Source organism: Myiozetetes cayanensis, unplaced genomic scaffold (assembly GCF_022539395.1).
Source record: "Myiozetetes cayanensis isolate MyiCay16 unplaced genomic scaffold, myiCay2020 scf1, whole genome shotgun sequence".
Taxonomy (NCBI): Eukaryota; Metazoa; Chordata; class Aves; order Passeriformes; family Tyrannidae; genus Myiozetetes; species Myiozetetes cayanensis.
Window position 1 is genome coordinate 41,952,618 of NW_026086604.1, and position 12,239 is coordinate 41,964,856.

General features: G+C 34.7%; 1 protein-coding gene across 2 annotated transcripts in view; it reads right to left on the reverse strand.

Moving 5' to 3' along the window:
* Nucleotides 1-12,239, reverse strand: part of ASXL3 (ASXL transcriptional regulator 3) — a 129,683-nt gene that overhangs the window by 64,977 nt on the left and 52,467 nt on the right. The window contains exons 4-5 of one of the 2 annotated variants that reach the window (XM_050338730.1): nucleotides 7,818-7,926; nucleotides 6,355-6,466 (exon numbers count right to left, since the gene is read on the reverse strand). In XM_050338730.1, coding sequence (XP_050194687.1) covers nucleotides 6,355-6,466; nucleotides 7,818-7,926 — 221 coding nt within the window. Of the gene's footprint in view, nucleotides 1-6,354; nucleotides 6,467-7,817; nucleotides 7,927-12,239 lie in introns of those variants that run through there. The other variant, XM_050338338.1, reaches the window with a different exon arrangement.

Sequence of the window (12,239 nt, forward strand, 5' to 3'; positions counted from 1 at the left end):
TGCCAAAACTTCACTGTACTAAAATGTCTGTGACCACAGAAAATTGCATTTATTTATTTATTAATTTCTATGGATAAAGTCCAACTACTTTTCTTTGAACGGGTCAAACATAAGGAAAGGGAAAAATATGACAGCAAAACATACAAGTGTTTGAAATGATAATCCTAGTAAAAAAATCAATGCCTTAAGAACAGAGGAGGCATTTCTGATATGGAGACCAAAGAACACAGTAAAAGAAAAACAAATTCAAGAAGAGACAGTGTTCTTTGTACACACATATAACACTGGAAAGCTGCACCTAGTTTGTCCATAAGCAGTGAAGATCCATGAATATTATCAGATCCATGTTCACTTGAAAAGCTAGATCAGAAAAGAATGCTAAAAATAAACCGGATGCTAGTGAGATAAAAAATAACCTGGAAGAATGTGATGGACAAAGGGAAAATATTTGGGTAGCAAATACAGAGGATTCACCATTATTGCTAGAGCAGAAAAAGGAAACAAGAACAGTTTTAAGCCTACAGGAGGCATTTCCATTTAGTGGAGAATAATTAGGCTCCATTCTTTAAATCGGCTTCCTCAAGGGCCAGGACCAAGTGAAGGAATAAAGCAAAAAGCAACTATTAAGCCATAAACTGCTAGGTTATGAGCTGGAAGAGCAGCTGGGTTTCTGAAGATAAGACCTCCTTAGTGAGTGTTCAGAGGCTGTTAACATGAATGATAGAATTAGAATTACTTAGAAAAAAATGCATGTTAAAAATGTTTTCACCAAACTCCATTTAAAATAACTTCCTCTATTCCATTTTTCCAAGACTAGTTTTCTTAATTATTATGAAGGGCTATCATTTACAAAAATCAACAATGTTGTCTTTGAATTTCAAATTTTACAGGCTATCTTTATAATGTTTTATTATCTTTTACCTTCTCCGCCCGAGAAATGACACCTATGTAAAACAAATTCGAAGACACGTTTCTTCAAAGGAACAATTTTTAGAGGAATACAATTAAAAATTATTCTATCTCCTTGCCACTTGAAGTTATTAGGAATAACTGTAAACAAATTTATATAACTAGACGGATAGAGAAATTTCTGTTCAATAAAGGGCTTATTTTCCCAAAATGAATAGCACAATTAATTCCGATTTCAGTCAGACTATACTGATTTAAAAGCAAACCAGCAAAATCAACAGCAGTTCACTTCCTTCTTTGTTAAAGAAACCACAGCAGATGAGAAGGATTGTTTACTAATGGCCACATTACAAAACACAAATTAATATTGTTACCATATGCTAAAGACTAGAGTCTACCTCAAGCATAAAATGTATGCACACACTCAGGAGATATGAAACTTCTGAGAGAACTCCCTTAGGAAAACATACACATAAAATCTCTCTCTAAAATACCCATAAAATTCAATATTTTCTTTGTGTGACACAGATCTATACTTGTATTGACATAAATGGTTACACTTTGCCAACACAGATGTACTCAGTAATTCACCTCCATCACTCTTTGATCTCTAGAGCCCAACTTGCCAAACCTGAACAATTCAGAACTCGGCTGTTGCCATCAGCTCTTGAAAATGAAAACCAGTTTGGGAGTTAGCTAATTGTATGAGTTCGCCAAAACAAGCAAAACCAGATGTATATATCAAGGGTACTACTGTGACTGCAATATTCTTTTTGAAAACTAGCACTGTGAATTAATAGTATTGAATAGTATTTTTTGGAAAAAGACATCAAATACCACATCAGTTCCATAACTTGCACTGAATCCCATCATATTCACAGCATGCTTTTGAGCCCAAACATTTCACAAAGCTTAGAAAACTGTGAATCCTTATTCCAAAGGAAGTCAGCATTTTCCACTAAAAATATACAGCCTGTCATCACTAAGCCACCATTTTCTAAGGCCTCATTAACTACTGTACAGGAAAAAAAAGTAGATGAGAAAGATCCTCAAGCTCCACAGTATCCTCTCTCATTCTTACAACTCCCCTCAAATGGCAATAAAACAAAAGAAGTTAAACTCGACCCTGGGTACTATATTTTTATTTTATAGTTACCTGCAGGGAGATGAAAACAAAAACACACCAAAAAAAATCTAAAGCAAAGTCAAAAACTATCTCTTGCTGATGTGTCATCCAAAGCTCTATGTTCGAGCTGCTACTCCGTTACTGCTCTTCTGCTTTTAGAAGATTGTATTCCATATCCAGATGTTGTTATGTGTCACAAACATTTTCAGTAGAATCATCCAATATTATCCAATCATCCCAAGAAATAAGATGATAAGGGTAACCGGTTTCCCTGAATTGCCAGAAATTCCACTTCTGGAAAGGACCTAAACATCTAAATGTGGAGTCAGGTTTCAAACAGTGGTGAATATACATTCCCCGCTACAGAATTATCCTAGGATTTCCTAATCCAAAAAGCACAAGGTGTTCAAGAGCACAGTAGCTACAGGCAAAATGTCAGGATTCAGCACGAATCTGATCCTCTGCTGTCCATCATTTTGTCAACTACCTCTAAGAAAATTTCCTAGAAAATTAATTCTGCCATTCCATGTTCATAGTTGAAGAACGCACAATTCTAGGAAGCGCTGAAAACCGAAGTGTCTTAAGAGAAGACATATGTGGCTCATACTTGGGCAAACACCAGAACCTCTGTTTGGGCTGGGGCGGGAAGTCATGCTACCGTAGGAATTGTTGTCTCCTCCACAGTTACATCATTGTGCATTCCATTGGCTTGCGTGAAGACAATTTCTAATCAACTCTGCTCCGTGGCTGATGGATTAGCCCTGGCTTCAGAAACCCCAGGGACAAATGCCTTTTGAGAACAGAACATCCTATTGATGGGCAAAAGGATATTATAGTCATCATTTTCCCAGGCAACAGTGATTGGGATTTTAATTCTTTTACCAACAGCATCTTTACATGCTACTCCTGCATTTGAGGGAAATGGAATTTTAAAGATATGAGACTGTTACAGAGCTTCTATTAGCAATCCTATTCCAAAAAAAAAAAAAATCAACTGTACCTTAAAGAGCTTCTTTAACATATTCCTTTGGATAAGGCGGGGAAAGAAAAATTCTCCATAGCATTTGAAAAATCCTGAGGTGTGACCATTCCACTTGTCCATTTAGCAATACTGATGTGGAGTAACAGCTTTTGCCAAGTCATGTGTTTATAACTGTTAGGAATTTTTATATTATTATGCTAATAAAATTGTTCAGTAGCTTGCCTTTGTACTGGGAAAAATGTGCCCACTGAGGATATGATTCTTCTCTGAGTGTCAGCTGGTACTTTTTATTCCTGAAGACCACCACCTAAAAGCCCACAAACAGACTGAGGCTGTCACTTACAGTTTCAACCTCTGCTTCCAGCTACATTTAAAGAGGTAATTTTTAAACTCCTAAACAATTTCTGATCATTCTGTCAGATTTGGGGCTTCAGGACTCTATCACAGTGGAAATGAGCAAATAAAAATGCAATCAATTGGGACACTAAAAATTCAATGTGCAAGCAAAGCCCATCCTCATACATATCACACAAATTCTAAAATTAAAGTCAGAGAATTTCATTAAGTGTTTTTTGCACTGAATTAAATGTTACTTTTATGCAACAGAATAGTTTCCTGGAAAGAGAAAAAATGCCAGCTTTAGTGTGAAAAGTGTAATTGGTCTGATAGATCAAATATTTTCCATAGAAATACCTTTTCTCAAATATTAACAAGTCATCACCTCACCTTTGATAAACTAATTAGGCTGTCCATATTAAATTCCTCAGTACAAAGGAGGTATTTTTTGACTCAGGACTTCTTATATGTCTTTTCTAGATCCTTTCCTGTTTTCCTTAACTCCTTCTTACAGCCATAATGAATGCAATATGCTAGTAATCATTTAACTAGTTCTATACCCAAAGGAAACACTGTGCTTATGTTCTTTAATCAGTACTATCAGAGTTATAGTCTAAGAACTGCAATGGACTAATTAGTAAAAGCACCTCATTCATGTTCAATTCATTTTCTGTTGTGATCCTTAAATGCTCTTCAGATACACTGATTTATCGAATATATATTTCTGCTGTGCAAATGTGACCTTTTTCTTCACATTAAAGTCTAAAAAAACGCACACTCTTCAACCGTAATCATTTACAAGGCAATCAAGAGAAGTTCCGAAATTATTATTTATTATCAATAAATTTAAACAAGAAGGATTTTATAGTGTTCAGAAAGTACTGACAAAAAAATATTGAACAAAGAGTGGTCAAATCACACCCTCAAGAACAAAAATGTCTAGTGTCGGCAGTGATTTCTATGTCTTTGTTGATTAAATAATTTGTAATTTCAATCCATTAGAAACTGGCTGTATTTCTTGGGCATGTTCCTATTTTTTAAGCCAAGCCTCCTATACTGTAAATGAAATCAGTTGAAGAATTCTATATGTATATAAATGATACCTGTAACAACAAAACTTATGGTCTCAAGAAAAGCTATTATCAAACATGTTCGACAAACCTATGTTCTGTATTAGCTGACTGATATGCTATTTATGAAATATAAGCAGTTTTTAATTTTCTGTTGATCACATCCAGCACTAGCCTTTCTATATCCAATATAGACTCACTATTGCCATCCCATTCACATTTTTTTAATATACCCCTTGCATGACAAAAAAAAAATTAAAATGTCTTGTTTTCAAAAAATTAAATATATTGCAGTTTTGCAAGATTTGTTAAAGATTACATGAGGGAAAGTTCTCAGCTTTAAAACCAATCTAGGTGTAATTTAATACTCTATTCCAAATATTCCAAAATGTAAAATTTTAGCAGCTTGTCTTTTATGTCACCACAAATGCTAGAATTATTTTTATTATTGTAAACTATGAAAATAGTACATAGCCTCCTTCCAGTCAAACCCCATCAATTTTCTACTTCTGGAATTATGACACCCTATTTATATTCTAAATAACTGTCTTGGTTTTTTTGCCTTTTTTTTGTTTGTTTGTTTGTAAGAAGTGACATCAACTTTTGCTTTGTATCACTGCTTTTTATTGTTCTATTCTTCCTGCAACTTGAGGAACTGTACATCAACAGCATCAACAAGTTTTCTGAGTATCAAACAGGGATTGTTAAAGAAGTACAAGCATGTAAGTTCACTTACACATGCAGCATACACTACATAAGCATAAAACCACTGGACATGCAGAATTTGTTAACTTATATGCATCAAAGATCAAAGATCAAAGAAAATAAAGAGGTAGAAACCATTTAATAATTCTTGACATTTTTTTCCACAAAGCTTCAAAACTTCAGTACTAGACAGATCCACAACCACCTGTCTTATATAGTTCTGTTACTCCTATCCTCGAACTCTGCGATTTCCAATGGTGCTAGAGACCAATAGTGAAATTTCAGTATCAGTCTTCTACAGGTGCAGCTTGGAAGATAAGTAAGTTGCTTGAAATCAAAAAGGAAGTCTGTAGCAGAACAACGTGAGCTGAGCCTTTTCATGTCCTAGTTGTAAACAGGGCACCCTCTCACCACACACCATGTAAGCCAGAACAGTAGCCTGCAGTCCAGTGGTGGGACAGATTGTGAGTGGGCAGCAGAAGAAAACTGATCATGGAAAAGTTTATTTCAGAGGTCCTGGGAAGTTTGATTTTTTTTTTTTTTTAAATAAAGCATTCACTTTATAAACATTACATGAGTTTAGTTTTAAAAAGATTCACCTCTATTACTTGCAAGTAATTTTAGGAAACTAATAGTTGCTTTACGACCAATTATTAACTCTCAAAAATAAAAAAGTATTTCTAAGGTTGCCATTTTCAACTTCTTTCAATGCTTCAGTTTCTCATTATCTAAGAGACAAAAAAAAATGCACAGCATTTGATACTTCAACATGTCTTTATGTCAGGATGGCACACAGGAGAATCTCTGCCTGACCAAAAAAAAATACAAACTTTGTCCTCTGACTAGAAGTCCACTGAGGGACCAAGCCCACATGCCCACACTGAAATCAGTGAAATGTCCATCTGACAACTGCAAATCTGAAACCTGGTAAAGACAAATTACTCTTTAGTTGTGGGTCCAAGAAAGAAAAAATTGTAAGCCAAAAATTACCTCCTGAGAACACACCTAACAGCACTATTCTTTGTCTTTTAAAATTTTAAGTCAAATAAAGGCACTCGGTGCTCCTGATTTCTTTGTAAGGCAAAACAGAGAGGGAGTCACTCAAAAATAGCTCCACTGGGTACAAAACATTACTTATACTGATTGGAAATCACACCACAAAAATCCCAACAACACTTTTTCTTTTCCCAAAATAGGCCCTCTAATATTGGAATTAAAACACCTACCACCATTTTCTTCTCCATTATTATTGTTTGTCTCAGCCATTTCAGTGCCATCTAACTCAGATTCACATCCTAAATCCAATGTTCCATCAGTAGGGCATGTAGATTCTTCTTTCTATAGTTAAAAAAGAAAAAGAAAACTAAAATTAACAAGAAAAAAATCAATCATGATCCTGCTGCATCTCTGAAAATAGATTACTGCAATGTACTCTCATGCTTACACATTTAAAAAAAAAAAAAAATAAAATATGCTTGTGAGTTAAAGAGAGCCATAAAACCAGACCTTGATTAAAAAATTGCACAACAAAAGCAAAAAAACTGTTATGTGAAGTCATAACACGCTCTTTTTAAAAAGAAAAAAGTCAAATAAAATGCAAGATCTTCCACGTTTTCTTCTTTTTTTTTTTTATAAAAACAAGAACAGACTTGTTTGGTTGTTAAAAATTCTAGATTTCCAGTTGAGTGTCTACAACACTGCAGCAAAACACAAATCCTTTAATGTTTCTTTTCTGCCTTTGCCTGTTTCCTGAATTCAAATAGCTGAAGCAACCTGGAGCCCAAGCATGGGAGTGATTGTGAATACCTGGAATTGTGCCAAGAATCACTCCCGATTTAAAGAAAAACAACAGCATTTGTTCTAGTGAATTAGGAAACAGAGCTCCTGAAAACTATTAATTTAGTTTCAGGTACAGAATTTTTAGTTATCAGGAGCAGGCAAATCTATATATTTTTATATCTTTATACTCTTATACCAAATACATCTGTCATAAATTACAACAGATCCTTCCCCTTAGCCCAAAATTTTAGTTGATTACATTTAGACTGCCAAGAAGATAATCTCACTTACTTGTTTCTCATCTCTGCCTCACATTCCTCCACTCCTGTTGTGAAACCCCTCTAAGTTTGATCATGTACAACAAGAAAAAATTTCCACCCACAGAAAACATCATGCTCAAAGCAAAAGAGAAAAACAAAACCAAAAAAAAAGAAAATAAATAGCATAAAGGCAAAATTCTGTCACTATAATTATATTCCTTCTCAAAAGCAACCATGCAACCTGTAAATTAAAAGTTGATTTAGATTAGACTTGCAAATAATTTTGCACTATTCAAAAATCAAACATTAATACAATTACTTAATGAGAAAGTCAGTGATCCTCTTGAGCTCACAGCTCATAAAACAAAGGCCTTTTTGTGAACAACTCTGACACAGCAGCATTTTAGCTAAGCTACATGTTTTTTATACCATGTGCCAAATTCAAGAACATGTATATGCTTTCTAGGATAAAACATTCAATGTTTACTTTCATTATAAATCCTTTTAAAAGACATCTGAAAGCAGTTAGAAGGACTATCAGGTCATTTCCTCTCCAAAGAATCTAATCTGTTTACCTTTATATCTATTGAGACATTCATAAAATGGATTAATAGCTATAAGTACATTCCATTTACAAAATTTAAACTTACTTTGAGAGCATAGAGTCCTGATTTCCCAGGGATTTTGAAGAATGTTCCATCACCTACACGAGTGTTAGTATGAAGCATTGCATTCAGGCAAGCTAATGGAGAGGTTCCACTGAAAAATAAAATTGTGCAGTCCAAGATTGAGTGCCTCTTGCAAAACTATTCCCTCAGTCTATTTTTTTAAACTCATGCTTGCCTGGCTTCCCCCCCCCCCTTTTTTTTTTTTAATTCTCCCAACCCTGAAAACATCTACATTACAATAACAGACCAGTTTCAAACTTAATCATATGCATCTGTCCCTTAGGCTTGAGGCAAAAAGTCTGTGAATTATAATTATGCTTTTCTTCATACAGCAACCAGTTCCACATTCTGAGAGAATCAAAGTCCAAATATTTATGTGAAATTACTTCATAAATAACACCACGAAGCCTCATTTTTAAAATGTTACAGACAATGTGGCTGCTGCACATGAATGATCAAAACAGTACCAAGTTCAAGGGCAGCTGCATCCCATAGGATGAAAGGCAACAAAAGAATAATAAAGAGCCAAGAAAGAATACATTTAAAATTAAAAGTAATATATAGTAAAGCCTTCTTCTGGCTTAACATGGTCAGTATGCATTGTTATATATAAATATGGACACATTTGTACCTCTTATGAAGCATTATCTTTTCTGATTAGTGTTGATTTAGAGATTAAGAGATTGACCTACTCAAGGTAGTAATTGTAATACCACTGTGGAATGCATGTTAAAGGACTATTTAAGAAAGAAATACAACACATTAAGAAAAAATAAGTATTTGGACAGAGATGTCTTTGTAGTATATGCATGTTTACATCTCAGAAAAAGAAAGCACATGTTTCTAACACTAGCTAGATGTATATTACTCTGAAAAAGTTGATCTAAAAATGGTGGGGAAGGAGGTAGTCATAAATGATTTTATTCCATTTTAATTTAAAAATTAAAGTACAAGATTTATAGATGTACTACCACATCTTTGTCCCCATTTACTGGCTAATGTACACGGTGTACTCAGGGACTGAATCTGAAACTGTGCTTCTTCCCTGGGGTCCCTAGTCTGCACGCACGCTTATCTTTAGCCACGTAAATATATTCCACTTGGTTAAGTGGAACAATGCCTGTGCATTAAATTAAGTGTGTTGCTAAGTATTTCAGGATTAATTATATACTCAACTATAAACCAGGAACAGGGCTTCAAAGTTCATCAGAGAGTACTCTTTGTTCTGCAGAATTACAACACAACATCCAATTACATGTCTGATCTTTTTTTTATAAACGAAACTGGACTGAAATTTTTGTATTTCATAAGGTGATGTTTTCTGTTGATTTCCATGGCTTAATTACAACAAAATTTATCCTTACTGTACATGTATTATTTTAATGGCAAGATCAATAGTGTGGTAATTGCTCTTCCAGTAAAAATTAAACTGTAAAGTGTCCTCAGGCCAGGAAGTCCCGTCTGTTATAATTTATTTGCTATAGGTCACCTAATGTACCACATTACTAAGACTAAAATTAAAAATTTCAGGTAAAAATGCTGTTTGTTGATAAACACAACAGATATGTAACAAGTATCTATTTTATGACTATCCTAAACATGATCACACAACATGAAAATTCTGGGAAGGTTTCTTTGTTTCTTTTTTTTTCCTCCCTGCAAATAAAACTAATACCACATCTGGTTTTGATATAATACTGTAACAAAATACAAACCTAACTATGTTAGAAATAAAATGATACTGCTAGCAGTGGGACAGAAAACATTAAGAGAGTTCATTGAGTTTAATGATTACTTAAAACACTTTTGTAATATGCAGAATACTTCTCTTTACACATTTTCCTTACTGTATTGATGTTTGACAAGAAAAGACACAAAGCTTTTAATACAGCAGTTAGTTGCGTAATCTCTTCCATATGTTAACATACATAATGTGAAGCAATTTCAACTCTCTCAGTCTTGGATCTTTTTAGTGAAACATTATTACCGATTAAGACTTTCTCTGCACGATAGAAAGAACTTGCTGACGCTGCAGTGGAAGACAAACTCAGTACGTCAACAAGAAACAAAACTGCATGCACACGTATGCACGATTTGTATCCTTCTATTCTGATAGAGACACTTTGGAATCCACACTTATTTTTAGATATCATTAACCAATTAAAATGATACAAGATGAATGAACCCAAAATAGAGGATTTGGCAACATCTCATGACCACTACTGTGCTCACAGCAGATATCTTAATCTTCAAAGTCTAGACAACTGGCAAGTGGACAACAGAAACTACTCTTTGACTTACAAAGAAATCCATATCGGCTACTGAGCCAAGAAGTACTTTAACTACTGCTACGCTTGTTTCTTACAGATATCTGCAACTCCTAATGGCATGCAACCAAAGGGCCATATCCACTCTTCTTGAAAGCTACACTTGGCTGTGTCTATAATAAGCACAAAACTAACCACCTATAACACACTTAAGTGGAAATGAAATAATAACTTGAACACTGTGAGGTAGGATTTACTTATTTTGAGCTAGCAGATCAAACTTAAGTTCTATGTTGCCCATTTTCACTGCTATGTTGATCCTCGTTAACCAATGACTTGCCTATTCTTCTGTCAGCACTGGAATCCTTGAAACACTGTATTAAAATTCCCAGATGTTACTCACAACTGATACTGGAAATGCTTGCAACACATGCTATCACAGCACATGGGACTGTGGTTCAAAAAGCCAGCAATCAAAGATCCCATGATGCAGACTGATGTCTGAATCATAGAGCACTTTCTGAGGGATCTGTAATACTTATCGCATGCTTTCTAAATTCTCCTACAGCCTGAGGACATGTTCCTTCTGCTCAGAGCTCCCGGTGGGTATTAATACAGCAGTCAAGGCCTGCCAAATATAAGGCTGAGTATCTCTGAATATCAAAAATGTCACAGCTTGACCTAGGTTCTTGAAACACTCCAAATCAGTTCAACTTTGATTCAGTTAAATGAAATTGGATACAATAATATTCTACTTTGCAACTTGATAGCTGCGAATTTTAAGACCATAATATATTTTAAACCAATATGCTGCAAGTTTTATTGCCATAGTCTGCACACAAGAAATATGTTTACCATTTACAGCCTTCAGATGCAGAACTTTCATACTATTTATCATCTTTTGGGTGAGACTGCTTTAAACCACTGTGGTATTCTAAAAGTCATTCATACATGGGAGTTACCATCTGTAGCAGTACCTCTTTAAGATCAGTATTTTTCTGCTTGTCAGTTTATTCTATATGCATATAAATCTTTACATACATACAAGCAGTGACCCCCCCCCCCAAAAAACATACTTTCAAATATGTTTAAAAAATGAAAAGTTACTTACTTTCTGCAAAGGTGATGTGATGTTATGATGTTACAACAACCAGCAACATAGGAAAGAGGAAAAAAAACCAAAATACAACACTCATTAGCCTTCCAATGTAAAAGTTGCTAACACAATTCTATCATTTAAAAAACATCAGGCATTTCAACGTTCCATAAATTCCTTTCCCAAAATCCCTATGAGTTAGTAGTATTCAGCACATCCTTTTAAAATTCCTGTACATTATCAAAGCAAGTTTTTCACCCCAACTCCCCCAGCCAAAAATATCTCCAACATTTAGTGATTCTGGGCTCCCTCTACTGGTCACGCAGCCAGTGTTACCTAAATCGAAATGTCAGACTACAGTTTCCACACAAGAAACTCTGCAAAAACATGTAGGGATAGTACACATTTCAGTTATTTCCTTCTCTGCCACCCTCCCCGAAATCCTAAAAGAATCTGTAAAACCACCAGCAAAACCACTATTTATTTTTACATTGTAAACTTCTCAAACACATAGTTTCATCAGAAAAACCCTGAAAATGTCCGTGGTTATACTTTTAATTTTAACAGTCTTTGCTAGACTGTTTGCCAAGAGACAAAAATTACAATATTGGGAAAAAAAAAAAGTTTTAAATATGGAATATAAATTGACTAAAGCTAACTTGTCTAGGCAATATAGTGTGGCAGACTGTGAAAGTTCCCCAACATTATTTGGCAGACAAAACACCTTGGGTCCTGTAGCAAGGCAGTATTTCAACTACTCAGCCCCACTGTATATGGTGTAACCTCTCCTTCCTGATATGTTCCCAAATCTATGACAACCACTGTAAGAGGACCACTGAGGTATCGTAAATTTGTTCTGCATTTATTTGTTTGAAATAATCTGCGCATTTCAAACAGATACGTAAACAGTCACAAGGGAGCAACAATTTTTACTCACTGCTGGAAAAGAAGGAAAACCAAAAGGCTTCAGAACTAATTTCGTATTTGAAGTCACAAAGAATAAAATATGTTTATAATGCATGTAAGTTACACCAGTTTCAG